Source organism: Phodopus roborovskii, unplaced genomic scaffold (genome assembly GCF_943737965.1).
Source record: "Phodopus roborovskii unplaced genomic scaffold, PHOROB, whole genome shotgun sequence".
In the NCBI taxonomy this organism is placed as follows: Eukaryota; Metazoa; Chordata; class Mammalia; order Rodentia; family Cricetidae; genus Phodopus; species Phodopus roborovskii.
This window is the reverse complement of record NW_026126417.1, coordinates 1,702,161-1,721,498: the sequence shown is the minus strand read 5'-3', so window position 1 is coordinate 1,721,498 and position 19,338 is coordinate 1,702,161. Positions and strand designations below refer to the sequence as shown.

Here is a 19,338-nt window from a genome sequence, read left to right as displayed (position 1 = left end):
TAAAACCAAAGATGGGGGGAGCCAAAGCAAATGGACTTCTCATATACACTTATATCTAGAGAAGACCACTGGGTTTATACAAACTATTAAAATTTTATTTTATAAATGATGGTCTTTTTCAATATAAATTTTTATTTAAATTACAAGCAATCATTTCACATATCAATCCCAGTTCCCACTCCCTCCCATCTTCCCATGACCCTCACTGACCACCTCCCCAATCCACTCGGTCAGGGAGGGTGAGGTCTTCCATGGGTGAACATCAAAGTCTGTCACATCATTTTGGGGAGGGCACTAGGAATAAATTCTGGTTCCACTGTCAGAGGTCCATTGACTGTCCAGGCCTCCTAATTGCCACGCATATTCAGGAGGTTTGGTTCAGTCCAATGCTGTTCTCCAGTTGTCAGACTGGGGTCCATGAGCTCCCATTTGGTCAGGTCAGCTGTTTCTGCAGGATTCCCTAGCATGGTCTTGACCTCTTTGCTCATCCAGCCTCCCTCTCAACAACTGGATTCCAGGAGTTTGGCTCAGTGCTTAGCTGCGGATGTCTGATTCTGCTTCTATCAGCTACTGGATGAAGGCTTTAGGATGGCATTTAAGGTAGTCATTAATCACTTTATAGGGGATGGGCAATAAAAGTTTCGTGTTGCATTCTATTTATTGGGTATCTAATCCTATTGGTTTAGAGATACAGATTTGCAGTGTGAGCAGATGAACAGGTCCTAAAAAGAGCAGCACTGTCTGTTTTGGGTTCTTTCCTGTACTCCTATGTGATGTTCCCTTCCTCCAGGTATGGGAAGGGCACATCTGCAATGGAAATCTCATACTTTATAGGAAGGTCAAAGTATTCCTTCATTGCCTGCTCTAGGGAGAATAGCAAAGAAGGTCAGATTGACCTTCCTTTAATGCTGCTCAAATATCAAGGTACCTTGTTTTGAGACATCAATTTTGAATGCCATCAACATGAATGATTGATGGAATGTATTACCGAGTAAGGAAAATGTCCACCTATCTACATTAGGAAACTGGGTGGATGGTAGACTACTAACTGCTAGCAATTGTTGCAAGTTTTCCAATTTTTGTGGTCTGTAACATTATTTGCCTCTCATGTCTTTCTCATAGACTTCTGTGGGCTTCCATGTTATTGTAGTTTTGAAGATAATCTTTTCTCATTCTTTTTCCTACTGCTCTTCCTTGATGACATACCCCTTGATGGATCTCTTTGTAGTATGACCTTTTGTCATTGTATTCCCTCTCATATGCACGAATCTCCTGGCTTCTGCCATGACTGATGCTCTTCTGCTGCTAATTACTGCTCACAGTACTTGTTCTATGGCTAAGGCAATGCTATTCTTATTATAGTTAAAAACTCAAAATGACGTATGAGTAGAACACAGCCAATGCTCTGAAGTAAGCTATGCTTAGACACAAATTTTATTTCTGATATTCCCTAGCCATGTGAGTTTGGGAAGGTTCCCCTGTGAAGTGATGCTTCAACAGAAAATGCTACACTAATACTTGCATTCTCATAGGTTTGTTATAATAACTAGTCATGCACGAAGACCACTTAGCACATGGTATGCACTCGGCATTGAGTTACCTCACAACTCAATTATGAGAGGATGAAACTCATGTGGGATAGAGTGAAAGCAGTATTCTACAATTGCTTCATACACAGAATGGAAGCACCCATGAGTCTGGTCATTGTCTGACTATCTGCAACACACTGACAAATAACAAACTTTGATCCTCTGGCTGACCATCTCAATTGCACTCCTGTCTCATGGGTTAAAAACATTGCCTTCAGGTTACATGTTATAACATAAAATCTAGTATGTTTATGATCAAGCTTGTCATGGTTTTTCACTAAACTCTGATGTCGCCTGTAATAATAAGTGCTTCTGATTTCCTTTATTGTGTGTGAATAACTGTTGATTCTTCATTTTCCAGCTGTGAAATTTTGATGCCAATGTCTTTTCATCTTCCTATTACAATATTTCCATATAGGTCTATCACACATCTGTTTCCTATAACAGCTTCATGGAATTTACTTACAATTTTTCCACTCCTAATTCATGAATACTACTGTTAGACTATTATTTCCTCAGCTTTTTTTTTTTTATATAATATGAATCTCTGTTCCAAAGTCCTCTAAATCTTATTATTTCTTATCCTAAATTGCCTAGTCCATCCCTGAAGGCCCTTCAAGACTGCCCTATATTTTCATCTTACCTTTTCCTTATCAATCTATCAACATCAGTTTAATTTCATTTAGACCAAGTTTCTTCTTGTCTCTGTGTGTCTTCCTGCTAATGAGTCTTCATTCATATTGATTTACTTTGTGGCCACTGCCCAGGTAAATTTCACCCATCATTCAAATCTGTTTAAGATCTTTTATCAGCTACTCCAGGACCTGTGGCTCTATTCCATCTAACAGCGCTTACATTAGGAACCAGGTTGATTTATCTGATGCAGGTTTTTAGGGTTTTTCTTCTCTTACTTGCTATAGTACATATTCCATGAAAAACACAGAGTGTTCAATTTGCTTTCTTCTTATATCAGCATTTACACAGAACTGGTAACATGGGTTGATTCTGAAAATACTCAATATTCAATTCTACAAGTACCACAAGACAATAGAGACCAAGAGCTCATTTACAATATACATTCAGAAAAAATATGAGGGCCACAAATTGGGACAGTTGAGAACTAACATGACTTTTATTGTTTCTCTTTAAATACAACAATCAGGTATTGCAGGTCAAACTACTTATAATAACTGTTCTTTGAAAGTTTTCATTTACTCCTCATTGTTTACATAATCCTCACTTCAGTATTCAGAACTTTTCGATATGTGGCTTTAATTTCCCAGAAAAGCTTTAGCTGAGATATACTCTAAAGGAAGGAGACTAGTGTCTGAAAACCTGTTTCTTCTACTTCATATGTTGGTATAAATTGAATATCTAAAATTCTGGGGACCAGAAGTGTTTCAATTTTCAGCTTTTGCAATCTTTGTACATACATAGTGAGATATTCTTGTTTAAGTCCTTGGTTTAAACATAAAATTCACGTGTGTGTGTGTGTGTGTTTGTGCGTGTATCATAGATACACATGGCCTAGTGTTCTCCCTGACAACACCCAAAGACAGAAAGAACAAGCTATAGGACAGAACACTAGGCAGAGGTCAGTTCTTGCATAGAACATTCACTGTCTACATCTCTTGACTGTAGGTTAAAAATCTCACAACTTAACAATTACACTGCTTCAGTGACTGAACCCATGCAGTATCAAATCCAACATTAGCTCTCATTCTCAATTATAATTCAGTAATTAACAGGAACAAATAATGACATTTTTGTTCTTTTTTTTTTAATTATTATGTAGCACATATTTCAGGCTTGGGAATGGTAAAGATGAAGGTGCTTATTTGACATGTTGGGATAATTCCTTTGATTCTTGGAAAGTACATTATTCTTTGTAAAGAGGACTGGATTCAGTTCCTGCAGAAACTCCTACTCCTGCACTCGACACTGAGTCCAAGTCAGAGAGACTGTGCTTCTGCAGAAGTGTCCATCAGAATCCCAGCACTAGTCCTACAGCACATGGCGTCTATTTTAACAAAAGCATGTTCTCACAGCATTTTCCTTTGCACATACTTACTCTTACAATTACAGACTCATTCTAGTTTGGGTCAACCGACTGGGGATCATCTTAAGTAATTTTAAACACACTTCTATAGATACTATAAAGTTTAACCTTTTCACAAAAAATAAAATGAATGCATCTAAAATTTTCTGAAGCAATGTTCATTCTTATAGTCATTATGTCATGGTACTACTTTCCTCCTTCATATACTGATATTTTGAAGATGGACATAAATTCTTACCTCAAAAAGATAAGGCTCCATTTCACGCAGGGTTTTCCCAAGATGCTTATCAGGATCTAAGCCTGTCAGGAAAAGTTAATATTTTTTTTTCAGGTAAGTGTCAGGTTAGAACTATAAAGGCACACTTCCCTTCCCTTGACTCCTCCTCACCTAAGAAAGCAATGTATATGCATTTTAAATTGTTTTGATTTTAAACTTAAATGTGCTTTGCCACCATTACTTCCCATTTCCCTGGGATAGTTGGCTTTCTTGCTCCTAAAAAACAAGTTTGAGTTTATTTCAGTTGTGTTAATAGGCAGGTGCTTCCTTTAATTTTACTTTCTTTTTTGAGGGGGTTATAATTAAGATGAAAATAATATAATTTCAAAGACAGGAAATGCAAGACCTAGGCATTTTAGTTGTTTATTTAAAGACAACAATGTGATCCTTCTGTTTTATTCTTATTTTAACTTTAAATGTAATTATAGAAAAAGAATAAAAAGAATAGTGTTAGACTGTTACACCTATAAAATTAATTCACTTATCGGTACAATATGGATACATTCAAACTAAGAAATCAAATCATAGTTAATCTCAAAACAAAGTATCTATTTAAATAGTCTATAATTCATTACCAAAAATATCCCAATTTGAGTACTTAAAAGTGTCTCAATTTAATATGGTAACCTGAGCACTTTTCTATATAGACCTTTCTATATTAAACAACACTGTATATAGTAAAAGTAATGTCAGGCTTGTATGTTGAACTGTCCTCAATAATGCCTACTTAGGTCTTCCACTTCTCACATTTGGCAGGAAACTCCATCAGAAACATTTCCACATTTGCTTCATTTCTTTTTTCTGTACATCAGAAAGTTACAAATCATTAGGGACCTCATGATTACTATTCATAAGAGATGCATTTCAAGTTGTTTTTAGAAAACATCTTGGATAAGGGCCAGAGATCTCTAGAGGTTTCTGCTAACGTCCTTGAGAAGGCAATGGCCTAAGTCACTCATTACTGATACCTTTAAATCTGCCCAGACTTCACTTCAGGGGCATTACTAGTTGTAGATGAGGAAGGAAGACTACCTGTCCTATAACCCCAAAATATTTAGATGCAGAAGAGCTCAAAATAAACTTAATTCCAAGGGCAACAATGACTCCTTAAATTATAAATAACATGTAAATGAAAACCTTATAAAATTGAATCCTTAATTTTCTTACAGTTTCACATATTTTTCTAAATTTTGCTTATTTAGAGACATTTTATTATTCCATGTACAGTTTGTATATAATTTACTTTTGTTAACAAAGAATGTCTTAAAATGGATCTCCTTAATGTATAAAATTACCATCTGATTTTCAATAAATATGCAGCTCTAAGAATTTTGTCTTTTGGGTTTTTTTTGTGTTCATGCATGATTTTCTTTTTTTTTATTAAAATATTTCTCACACAATATATCACAGTTTCCCCTTCCTCTACTCCTTTCAGGGATTAGGAATTTCTAACTGTATGTTAGTCACAGAGAACTCTGATATTCAAGAACGTTTGTAATTGAGAATTGAAGCTCAGGGTCAGAGTAGTGTTAATAAAATATACTCAATATAATCAAGTCAATGCTTGAGTTGAAATTAAGAATGAACCTTGGAAAGCATGCATTGCTTCTGGGTTTAACTTGTTTACTTTGCTGGGAGAAGTGGCAACTAAACGGTAGTCCTGAAACACAGCTTGGTTTGTGCTGAAATGATTCTATTATGTGGAACTACTTGAAGTCTTATTAATGACAAGAATTAGGTAATATTCAAATCCATCTTATATGGTCAAATTTAAAAAATAGTTATTTAACAACTAATGCACCTGGTCTAAAGGGTATAATAGTCTCCTTCTAAAACAAAACAAAACAAAACAAAACAAAACAAAACAGAATCCTTTTATTTTTGGTTGTGAGCCCAGTCTTTAATGGGAGAGTCATCTCTCCAGACTTTGATGATTCCCCCATAGAAGGCCTTACCCTTTCTATGGAGCAGAAGAAGGATGGGATGTGGGGATTGGTGGGGAGCTTGGGAGAATGGGAGGGAGGGATTGATATGTAAAATAAGATTGTTTCTAATTTAAATAAAAATTAAAAAAAAAACAGAATCTAAATTCAACACAATGTCAATGTAATTGAAAACGTCTTTGTGATTACATGTTTCTCATTTATTTTATATAAAACTACATTACATTAAACACTTTGGGATGGTTATGAAAAAGACAGATAAGGTCATAGACTCTTTAATGCAAACTTTTTCCAAAAGCTTCAATTCATCACACTCCACAAGACAGAAGGACATTTCTTGCTTAGATTCACTCTATTTAGTTAGTGACTGTTTATCCAGTGAAGCCTAGGTCGTGAATACACACAAACAGCGCTTCACAGAAATCTCACAGAATCTTCTAAGTTTATCTTCTTCAATAGTCAGGTATGGAGTGCTGTCTTAATGTATTTATGTCTCCCAAGAACTTTAGTCACTGGGCCATTTATTAATGATGATATAAATAGTGATATCAAGAAATAAAATATTAACAAAGAAGACAACAGTCCAGAGCATGTGGGATGTCATTTAATTTCAAGCATTCTTTAATTTTCAGGCACGAGATTATTTTAAGTTACTAATAAGATTTTCTCTAAGGTACAGGAAAAGATTTACTGTAAATTCTGACATCTAACCATTCAATCACATCTTATAGACATTCCTTGATGGAAGCTGGGTGAGTGAATAAACCCACAACAAGACCTAGGCACTGGATAACTCCATGCAGAATTAAGAAATTAATTAGGAGGAAGAACTATAATTTGCAGAGCTGACATCCATTTTACTTTAGTTGCATGTATCAATGGAAAACGATTACAATTCAATTAAAATATTCAATTTTATTACTTTACTGACTGACCTTGAAGTTAATGTGTGCTTTATTTAATTGCATCATCTATGAATAAATGTTAACCCTAAAATGTTATGCACCATTATTTTCAATGCAGTTTTCAACATCTCAGCTGAATTATATCAGCCAATTTATTATCTGCTGTCATGAAAGCAAGTGGAGGTTTATTTCTTCAGGACAGCTCAATATTTGGTGTGGGAAAACACCACAAAATAGTTGATAATGCTATTTTTAACAGAGTCCAGTGAAATGAATTTTGTTCCCATTTTAACTTTAGCAGTGTACACTTTTAACTGTAAAATCACTACTGATATTAGAAATGGCATAATCAGTCTGAAAAGCAATTTCTGGCCTGCCTATAATTTTCATTTAATCCATTGCAAGCAGGAACTGATAATCTAATACAAATTCACAGTTAACACACACACACACACACACACACACACACACACACACACACACACACACATACCCACACACCATAATTTCTTGCTGTCTACATGTTTACAAGTAATTTAATTTTGTAAAATTTATTTTTTTCTAAAGAAAGGTAACATTTAGTTGTTCCCAGATGCAAAACCTATATCATTATAACATATCTGAACATTTTGGAAATGAAATGGAAAAAAAATTGTTAAAAATGACAGGTAGGAAAAAAGATTGGTTATGTAACCTCTAATATAAAAATGAGTTGACATGTGAAAGTGAATACTCAAGCAAGGACATTATTTCAATATTTATACTTCCCATTTCTCTAATTAGGTCACCAAAATCTTAACTATCTTAGTACTGTGTCAAGGCTTGTCTTGACATGGCTCTCCTTTCTTAAATCTATAAACAAAACATTTTAACATCAAGTAGACTCATTCTATGGAATCACTTTAAAATCTATGATATATATTAAGTGAATGGCCAGTAAATCACATTGAGTGTTAATTATGCAGTTCTAATAATCCACACAAAATTTTCCTCTTTTCTATTTCAAAAATATTGTTCAGTTCTTAATATGAAAAGAACAAATAAAAAGTGAAAGATATGGGTACAAGAGAAGGAGATACTGGAAATATTTCTTTAAGAATATTTGCCTAAGAGTTCTTACTAGTTTTGAACATGAGGACTACTGGAACCTGGTAGCCTGGTAAAGTTAGAGATTGTGGGAAAGCAAAGAGCTAAGGGTAAAGATGCAACAAATAAACTAAAAAACAAATAAACAAATAAATAATTAAATGCATGCAAGGTCCTTATGGTTTTAGATTTTCCTGTGAGAGTTTATGGATGAATTAATTACAGAAGACTGACAGATCCTAGCAGACTGCAGTGTGATCCAGTTCGACATTTGATCCAGTTAGAAATTTAGAAAGGTCATTCTAGCTTCAGTCCTCTTACTTTACTGGAAGCATGACTAAGGGAAGATGGGAAATGAGTGAACAGGGCACACCAGTGGTGTAAGTGAGAGAGGATGTACTAGAACAAAACCATTAACAAGAAAGGGACCAAACATATTTGAGAGCAACACTTGGTAGGCAGGATACAGACAGTACTTGCAGAACTAGTCCAGATGATTTTCAGGTTTTTAGTATGGAGCAAGTTAAAAGATGATAGTACCAGCTACCACTATTTCATATGCAAAGAAATGAAACATGTAAAATTTGGAAGGGAAACATAGGGTAAATATCATTCTAGGAATATGCTGCATTTCCTAAGACTCTCCAGAGAAGAGACATCTAATTGGCATTGAGGTAAATGGGGTCAGAGGTCTGGACTGGAAATTCAGAAATAGAAACAAAAGCTGCAAGATGAACTGATTGTAGGACAACACTCAATGTGAGTAAAAAAAAAAAAATACAGAAAAGAGCCCAAAGAATATAAATTTTATTTTAATGATGACAGTAAGAATGAACTGTGTAAAATGCAAATTTGATCAAGTTATTTTCTCTGCCCTCATTGCCAAATTTATTGAAGTATATTTAACAGTTTAAAATCATGTATATTTAAAGTATTCAACTTAATAATTACATATATGTATACATTTTAAAGTATTCATCACATTAAATCTAATTACTTTTCTGTCACCTCACATAACTAAGGAATGAAACCAGGCTCCCCTGCTGCTAGGCAAGCGTTCTACTATTGCCCTACATATTCCAAGCCCTACTTAATGGTTTTCAATATGGTAAAACCCCATACTGAACAAGGTATGTTGGTCTATGCAGGCAATCCTGTATTCCAGAGTCTGAAACAGGAAGAGTACCACAAATCTGAGGGTACCCTAGGCTACATTCTGAGTTTGGGGCCAGCCCAAGTAACAAGGTGAGACAATCTGCCCCTCTGAAAAGTAAAGATTTACCCTCTCTTAAATCTACATGATTTTTATAGGTCAGTTAATCATAATATAAAGTTGAAACCATTACCCAAATGAAAAACTGAAATTTAATAAAATAAAAAAAAGTTAGAGATTCATACAAAGTCCCTCACAGAACTGGGAAGGGACAAGTCCCCCAGAGCTCAGGTGAAGTGGGGGGGGGAGACAGCGAATGGAGAGAGAAGTAGGAGAAAATGAGGGGGAGGAAAGGAAAACATGTGCGACCAGGAAGATTGAGCCTGGTTAGGAATAGAAGATAGAAAAGAGAGAGAGAGAGACAGAGACAGAGAGAGAGACATAAAACAGAGAGCCAATATTGGTTTGAAGATAAAATTGAACACAAAGAAAGGTCGAGAGAACTACAAGACTGCTCCCAACTAACAATCTCAGCTTCCGTGGAAAGGCTATCATAAATGCCCTTCCTGGAGAGTGAGATCAACAACTAACTTCTCCATGGAGCCCTCAACTAATGCCTGTCGGAAACAGGATCAAACACCCATACATAAACACTGAGTCGAACTAGAACCCAGAAGCAGATGGAGAGGACAAGACCATGCGGCAGAAACACATAGAGACAGCTTACCTGAACAAGGAGGAGCTAACAGCCACTAGACTGATAGCTGGGAAGCCAGCATGGGACTGACTCAGGCCCCCCTGAATATGGGTCTCAGCCAGAAGGACTGAGCAGTCTAAGAGACCTCAGACAGTGGAGCCAGGATGTATCCCTGGTGCACAAAAGGACTTTGCGAACATATCCCCCATGGAGGGATAACTGCCTTAATCTAGATACAGGAGAGAAGCCCTAGTCCCTATTTCATAGGACCTGTCAGATCTGCATGACCCCAACTGGATGGCATTCCCCTACATATGGAATTGTGGTGGGGGGATGGGAGGGGAGGGTGTTTAGAGTGCATGTGAGAGGGCAGAGAGAGTAAAAGGGAGGGAAGGAGGGAGGGAGGGCTGGGGGGGAGGGAGGGAGGGAGAGAGGGAGGGAGGGAGAGGGAACTGGGATCGACATGTAAAATAATAAATTAAATTTAAAAAAATGCTTTGACTCCAAAATTTAAGTTGAAGGACAAGTTACTGGGGAAAAAGGATTTCTATTTTTGTTTCCACAGAAAATGAAAAGATGTGGATTCCTTCCAGACTAATGTGGTTTGATCACGCCAGACCGCCTGAAACAGAGTACAAGCTGATCCTACATTCAAAACAGCTGGACAAAATAGCCCTACAGACTACAGCCAGGATATCTGAATCTTCTTTGAATCCCCCATGACAGCGCCCCTTACCAGCAGGAAGTAGTTTGGAAAGAACGATGCCCAAATTCCCAAATATTGTGTATAAATGTTTGTTTTCATTTAATTGGACTTTGTTATATAAAATAAAATAAAAAGGGAAAAAAAGTTAACAAAACACTGGAAAGTTCAAGTACACGACACAGTGTTACTAGCTATAGTAACAGTGCTACACATGGGATCTCCAGAATATGCATGTCCTCCTTCCTTAGCTGTTTTATACTCCCCTCAAGTTTCACATTTATAGACTCTACATATAAATGAGGTCATGTAGTATTTGTATTTCTCCTTTTTCCAGCATTGTTCATGGAAAAGACCATCTTATTTTCTTGTGTAACATGACATATAAAAGACCCACAGACAGACCCAGACCCAGGGTTCAAGCTTCAAGATGAAGATGAGAAAAGCAAAGTAGCCAGCCACTAGCTCTCACTTCTACCTCAGCTCAGACCAAAGGGGGATCCTCAAACGGCTCCCGAGTTCACTGCTCCTCAGATTCACTCAGACTGCTAAGTTCTTAGCAAAATGTCTAGAGAATCCAGAGACTGACTACTGAAGACTCTGCTCCTATCTTTTATACCTCTCTGGTGCTGGGATTAAAGGTGTGAGCTCTCTTACTGTTTTAGACTGATTCAATCTTGTGTAGCCCTGGGTGGCCTTGAACTCAGAGAGATCCATTTGCCTTTGTCTCCTGAGTCCTGGGGTTAAAGGTGTGTACCACCATTATCTGATCTCTATAGCTTGAGGCTGACTTTGCTTTTTGAATGCACAGGCAAGCTTTAATAAATCATAAATATCAGCACACTCATGTTTTACTGGCACTTTTGCAGAGATGGATCATAGAGGCATGGTTTTACTTCTGGGTTCCTTGTTTCATACTCTGTTCCAAGGTCTATATGATTTTTTAGTGGTGACATGGTTAGTATTCAGGCATCTGTACTGGCCTGTCTTTAGGGTTCGAAAGGATACAACCTCAGCTGCAGCCAGTAAGAGCACCACCTGTGAATATTTACTATGTTCCCTTTTAAAAGGGCCCTGTACTTACCCTCCTCCTCTCTCTGCCCCCTCTCTCTCTGTCCTTATCTCCTGCCACTCTTGTCCCAGGAGACCAGTCTCTACCCTCCCCTTTCACCTTTTTTATGATCCTTTCCCTAATTTTTTTAAAAAAAAAACCCTCCATTTGAACTCTGTTGCATAGTATCTTTCTCTCCTGCTGCTTTTCTTCAATTATAATAAACATCATATTGAAAAATAATATAAAATGAAAAGGTGCCATATATTTATATTTGGACTCATGTATAATTCATGGCTTTGTTTTGCTTATTTGATTTAGCTATTGATCTTTGCTTTCCTATGACTCTGGGGACTTTTTCTACTTTTTCAAATAATAATGAAAATAACTTTAATTATATTATTATTATTATTATTATATTATTAATGTCTTTTTACATCCAGCCACAGTTTTCTCCCTGCTCTCCTCCCAGTCCCTCCCCTCCACCTCCTCCTGACTCCCATCCACTTGTTGTAGAATATTTAACCAGGTAAAGATGTGTTACATTTGTTTGTGCTGCACTTCTTTAATAATGAAAAGATGTGTTGCTGTTTCACCTTACTTGCCTAAGGCATGTGATTGGTCTAATAAAGACAAAAGACTAATAGCTAGGCAGAAGAGGGATAGGTGAGGTTGGTGGGTAAAGAGAATAAATAGGAGGAGAAATCTAGGCTGGAGAAGAGAAGAAGAAAAAGAATGGAGAAAACAAGGGAGAAAGGGCGAAATATGCCTGGGGCCACAGACAGACAGCCACCAACCAGCAAGAAAGTAAGATATACAGAAGGAAGAAGGGTGTAAAACCCCAGGCAAAATGTAGATAAAGAGAAACAGGTTAATTTAAAAGAACTAGACAGAAATGAGCCTAAGATAGGCTGAGCATTCAAAACTAGTAAGTCTCCATGTCATGATTTGGGAGATGTTTGGTGGCCTGAAAGATAAAGCCTGGTACATCTACTCCTTTATTTCTATTCAGAAAAGTGTAGGGCTCCCATGGAAATCAACCGCAATGCCAATGATGAATAACGTGTTCACTGAGTCTCTTCACTCACTTTGAATAATATGTAAATTTTAACCATTATAATTCTTGTAAATCTTTGACTTCAACTTTAATTTTAATTTCAATTTCCTTTTTGGAAATAATTTTTGGATCCAAATCTCTCATCTCTTTGGTTGAGATTATTCCTATGTATTTTATTCATGTTGCCATTTTTAATGGGATTGTTTTCCAGATTTCATTTTCTGATAGTTCACTATTTGTATATAGAGATACAATTGCCTTTTAGAATGCTGATTTTGTGTGCTGAAGTTTTATTGGATAGCCAATCTAACTTTAGTATGCTTTTTTTGTATGCTTTAGTTTTATTGGATAGCCAGTCTTAACATTTTGTTAATTCTGTAGAGCTTTCCTCTCCTTGATCAGGATATCATTTGTAAACAGAAATAATTTTGTTTATGACTTTGTGCTTTTAATCTCTTTCTCTCATTTAATTGCTCTGGTTGAGATTTCTAGTATTATACTGACTAGACATGATAAGAGTGGGCAACCTTGCTTTGTATTGTGGTCTTGTCATTCTTTTTCAGTGTAAATATATGAGAACGAGCATTCAATCATGAACATTTCTTCACTAGCCTATGCTCCTAAATGGATTATGGAATAAAGAAAAAGAAATTATCATGGCTGTAGTTATGCCTTCTACTGTGTGAGAATAACTTGCTAGAAAACAAAGAACACACAATTGGAAAACACTGGTTCCAGTCTACTTCAGACCCTTCATCATGAGAGGTAATACTTCAACTACTTATGTACATTTACGCTGTGTATTTAAACTTATACAAACCAGCCAGTATAAGATGAGAGATTAACAAGAAAATACCTCTTATATGTTAAGAGATTCATTAGAGGATAAGTTCTATACATGTTATACATCTTTGATCTACAGTTTTAATACATCATGTAATATCAGCTAAAATGCGATATCTCATTTTCAATAACACCAAATAAGGAATATTTATGTTATGTATATTACACTGATAAATTATCACTTTTTTTTGAGCTCACTGCAAAGTTGATTCTGAAAGCAGAGTTCTCCCCACCTCAACACTCTATTCTTTTCATTCAAGCAAGTTTGCCTCAAAGTGTTTTCCAAGGCCCCTGGAGATGGGTTGGCCTCATTGAGTCTGTGGCAGAGAGAGTCTGTGGCAGAGAAGGAACAGAACAGCAAAACAGACAGAGTGAAAGCTCTGTGTCCCTGGCGATTGCTTGAAGGTAAACTATTTCTAACAGATGTTCCTATTGTTTACCACATGATATAAAAGTTCCTACAGCAGGAAAGAAAATTGGAAGCTCATTCATGACGAGAAAGCTAAATTGGAAGTCCAGCTGAGTGCCTTGACATTCCCACTTGATTTCTGCTGGATTTTGTAAGCCTGGTTTGATGTTGTTAACTTTCTACTATTGTTTATTGTTTTTCTTGGAAGCCTCACCCAAGTGCACACTCTGCTCTGCCCAAGACTATCAGGAACTCCAGCTAAGTGCCTTGTCTATTATCTGCAAAATGCTTTAAATACCCCATTTAATGATGTTCTACTTTCTACATAATATCTACTGTCTGTCTGTGGGTCTGTGCTGTCTGTCTTGGTGTTTTTATTGCTGTGAAGAGATACCATGACCACAGCAACTCTTTTAAAGCAAACATTTAATTGGAGCTGGCTGACAGGTTCAGACGTTTAGTCCATTATCATCATAGTGGGAAGCATGGTGGCAAGCAGTCAGATATGGTGCTAGAGAAGGAGCTGAGAGTTCTGTGTCTGGATTGGTTGATGAATAAAACTGATTGGCCAGTAGAGGCCAGGAAGATAGGCAGGGCTAGGAGATGAGATTGCTGGAGAGAGAGAGGAGATGCCACGTAGAGACTGGGAAGATAGGATATGCCAGGCATTCTCTGGTAAGATAAGGCCATGTAAAAATACACAGGTGAATATAAATGTGTTAATAATTAAGAGAGAGCTAGCCAGTAAGAAGTCCTAGCCATCGGCCAATAGTTTATAATTAATATAGCATCTGTGTGTTTATTTGCAGCAGAGCAGTTATGGGTCCAGGCGGGACAGAAACCAACATCTTCAAAGGAAGAGAGAGTGAGACAATGGGCTTGGCTTGAGCTTCTGAGACCTCAAAGCCCACAACCCCAGAAGGTCACAACTATCTCAACAAGGCCACACCTCTTAATAGTGCCACTCCGTATGAGACTATGGGAGCCACTTTCATTTAAAGCAACAAACTATCTATCTATTATGGATCATTTTCTGGATCACAGGAAATAGATAAAAATAATTTTTGTAGAGTCCTTAAACACTATGCTGCATACACACACAAAGATGACTCACTGATTTCTTTTAGAAGTTTTCAAATAACTACTAAATATTATAATGGACATTGTTTTTAGTGCAAGATATCTAATGTATGTGACACAGAGGATTAGTTTTTAGAGTAGCATGAATTATTATACAATTGTTTCACATTTTTGTGAATATTGTATTATTTTTTTAATTTTAAGAGGAATAACTATTGGAGGAGGTGAACACCAATAAACAAGTTTAAAATTAAAATGTTAAGGGCTGAAGGAACTGCATAGTTGGTAATGCCCTTGCCCTATATGATGAGCATCTGCATTTGATCCTCAAAACTCACATAAAAATGATGGGCATGGTGGTATTCACATCTAATTCCAGTGTTGGGAGGTGTGGCCAGAAAGATTCCTGGGGCTCCTTGTCAGGCAGTCTTGCCTACCTGGTCACATCTAGGTCAACGAAAGACTCCTCCTCAGAGGAGGTACATGGCTGTTCCTGAGGATGACACTGCAGTTGTTCTCCAGCCTAAACACACATGCACATACATGTGCACGCGCACACACACACACACACACACACACACACACACACACACACAGTCGTATATCCACATGCACATGAAAACACACAGATGCATAGTGTATGAATGTTTAGTAGACATTTCTTTAAATTTATACATAGATACACAAATATCCCTATATATACATAAATAAGGTAAATATTCATATATGTCATATATTTAAAGATATAAGTGCAAAGTATTTTTTGTATGTAATCTCAATGTATTAAAAAATTCAAGGAACAGAATCAGATATTACAGGTTAATTTTTGTTAGAACAGTCTACCTTACATGAAGGGACAATATACTAATATTAAAATAAACAAAACCAGCATTCCTTTTCCCACTACATTTTCTCTTCTGTTGTAATCTGTAACTCCACTTATAAACCTAAGAAAATGATGCTTATATTCAGAGATAGATGACTGAAAGACTAGTTGGATTTGTATTTCAAACCAAAGATTACATCAAAAATACTTAAAAGTTAAGATATAATCCTTGATTTTGTTTCATAAATTGAAAATGATAAATAACTTATGATACAACTGGGTATGGCAAAACTCTGAAACTTAAAAAAACCTATACCAAATTACTCTAAGTGAAGACAGAATATATTTAAATCACAATTAACTAATCTTTAAATCATATTAAACAATCTTTTTAACGAAATAATTATTTGAACCAAGTTCAGGTATAAAAATTGTTAACCATAGAATATAAAAGAATAACATAAATTGCTTTTAACCTTTGCTGTTCAGCATTCTTTCTGGAAAGGCTATTACAATGCATGATTTTAATTATGTCCATTATTATCTAAATGAATGACAGAACAGTACAATGAGAGGGAACAATAATTAACATGCCGTAGCATGGCTTATTTGGGCAGTTAGAAGCAGAATCAGAGTAAGGCAATGTATAGAACAAGCTGCGTGTGTGTGGGAGTAAAACCCAGCAATTGGGAAGGCCACACAATCAAAGCACATGGTGTAATTAGTATGGGCACCTCTTATTGTGGAGCCAAAAGGTGAGACTAAAAAGTATACACTAACTTTGTAAAGAAACCAGTTAGCGGCCTTTTGGGAGAGAAGGAAAGAGTCCAAAAGCAATTCAAGCTACTTATATAGAAGGACAGTAGCTACAAGACATGCATGATGACATTATCTGAAAGGTCAGAAGAGAAATCTGTGGATAGCCAGAAAAACTGGAAACAACTCCATAGCACTGTTCATGAATCTGTTCAAAGTGCCTAGATCATGTTGTAATGTAGTATTTTAAAAATAAAATACAAGAGATGTATTGTTGCGAAGTGAAAACTCTGAAGTATAATAGGGACAAAGAGTAACTTGAGGCCAAAACAGGCAGCATGAGTGGAAGTGCTGAGCTCCTCAGCACAGAGGGTCAAGCCAGGGATGAGAGGAGCAGGGCACATCACTGGATCCTGGGTTGCACTGACCTGTATTACACACCTGTACTGTGGGGTAGGACTATTCCAAGGGCACTTTGAGAATAACTAGTGATGCAGTAGCAAGGAGCAATTTCCTAGGGGGAAAAAAGAGAGCAACTTGAGAAATTCCACAGCAATAAATCACCGTGGCCAGATGGTGCTCAACTGAGAGTTTCTGAGGGAAATAAAGTGTGACATGGCTGAGCATCCAAAAATCAGCAACTGTTTCTGAACAATGCTGTTTTGCTAATATGAAGGCTTTCTTTAGGAAAGAGCAACAATAAAATTAAGATTTATAGGGGTATAGATGAGAAGCTCTTGTGTTGATAATGGAGAAACTGATAGAGTCTAATTAAGAATAGCTTCTTTCTACATCAGTATAAGGTTAACTGGCTGAGGTCAAATCACCCACTGAGTCTATAAAGAGAACACTGTTTCTCTCCATCCTATTAAACTTATCAGGAAATGTCAATAAAATACTAGATAGAAGCAAAACAGTAAATGTAATTTATTTGGGAATTACATGAAGCTTTTAACAAGGTCATATGAGACTGTTGGGGGAAATAAATAAGCACGATCTTCAGGAAGAGAGGCCACAGGAGAAACTTTGGCCATTAATTATAAAACTTGCTAAGTAAGGAAAACAAAGTTTCAGGGACAATTTCACTTTTGTTCCCCAGCATTGAGCCAGAGGCATTTTTTTTTTTAATGTTAGGCAAAAGGGTAAAAGACTTAAAATATATGTTCAATGTCTGAAGAAAGAAAATGTAGGTCACTGGTAACAAGAGATTTCCTTTCTACCAGGAAAAGAGGACTCAACAAGAACAAGAGACAGGTGATAGTATAGAAGGAAGCTGGGCTCCCAATCAAGGAAGTAAACAGGCAGAGGGAAAGAAGCAGATAACAAAGTTTATATTGGTGACATAATATGAAAGCCACAATTCACATTAAGTTTCTTATCAGTATGCTGAATATAAACAACAGATTTAAAAGAGATCAAACAAACTTTGTTGTTAGTACTGTGAGACTGATTTCACATAGCAAATTAGGGCTGTATCCTTCAGTTGGGTCAGTTTTGGACAGTATATTTACTGAATGGTACATACTTAAATGGCCATGACCAAGAAATTTAAAACAATTCTGTAGAACTAGCTTTGTAACCAGTAGTATATTAGTCAAAAGTTAAGGAAGGGAGGCCAGTCTTAATCCTTCAGTTGCCTTTTCGGTCTCAAGAAGGAGCAAAATTATACAGGAAAAAAGCACGGACCAAAAGTAGAAATTTGCAATCCATGCAAAGGCCTGGGATAGCCTTCTACGTCCTTATGTGACAGCAGCATGTCAGAAAGCTCCCAGAGCAAAGCAACACTTCTTTCAACTGTAACTTTTTTCTTGCTCTTAGCATTGTTCTGTGAAGACACAAAAAGTATCAACAGCCTTTCAAATATTGCATATTGCTACTAAAAGTATCTATTCTCTCTGGCATAGCAAACTGCTGCCTCCCTCTCAGGTTAAATATATAACTCCTTAACCAATGCTCACACCATACCATCACTGTCCTTTAATTGTCCTGGTAACTCTCTGCTCACAGTTGTTTCTCTATGTCACTTTCAAAATATTCACACTTCTTGAAGCTGAAATTTCAAACTACGGTAAAAAATACAAAAAAAAAAAAAAAAAAAAAAAAAAAAACCTAACATTTTTATGTTAATACTTTCTGGAAGTTTCTATTGCTAATACATTGTTCACTCCATGATTAGGAGTTTTTATATTAATATCTTCTGCAAAGACCCAACTGCTTATAGCATCTTGCCCCTATATTACTAGATCAGTAATCATTTTTAATAATATTTTTAAATTTAAATTTGAAACAAGCTTGTTTCACATGTCAATCCCAGTTCCCTCACCTTTCCCTCCTCTCCTGTTCCCCTCAACTCCATCCCATCCCCTTTCTGCTCCCAAGTGAGGGTGAGGCCTTCCATGGGGGATCTTCAAAGTCTGGCATATCATTTGGAGCAGGGGCCTAGGCCCTCCCACATGTGTCTAAGCTGAGAGAGTGTCTCTCTATGTGGAATGGGCTCTCAAAGTCCATTCGGATCCTAGGGATAAATACTGATCCACTACCAGACACCCCAGAGACTGCCCAGTCCTTCTAACTAACTCATGTTCACGGGGTCTTGGTCTGTCCTATGCTAATTTCCCAGTAATCAGACTGGGGTCTATGAGCTCCCTCTTGTTCAGGTCAGCTATTTCTGTGGGTTTCTCCAGCCTGGTCTTGACCCCTTTGCACATCACTTCTCTCTCTCTGCAACTGAATTCCAGGAGTTCAGCTCAGTGTTTAGCTGTGGGTGTCTGCTGCTTCCATCAGCTACTGGACAAAGGTTCTAGGATGGAATATAAGGTAGTCATCAATCTCATTATTAGGGAAGGGCATTGCTTAGATTGTTATTGGGGTCAACCTTGATCTCTGGACATTTCCCTAGTGTCA

The 19,338-nt window shown here is 36.8% G+C and overlaps 1 protein-coding gene across 1 annotated transcript in view; it reads right to left on the bottom strand.

The window, feature by feature from the left end:
- Nucleotides 1-19,338, bottom strand: part of Dph6 (diphthamine biosynthesis 6) — a 111,306-nt gene that overhangs the window by 9,665 nt on the left and 82,303 nt on the right. Inside the window, exon 6 of the mRNA XM_051183772.1 lies at nt 3,887-3,948. Within this exon, the coding sequence (XP_051039729.1) occupies nt 3,887-3,948 (62 nt within the window). The remainder of the gene's footprint in view (nt 1-3,886; nt 3,949-19,338) is intronic.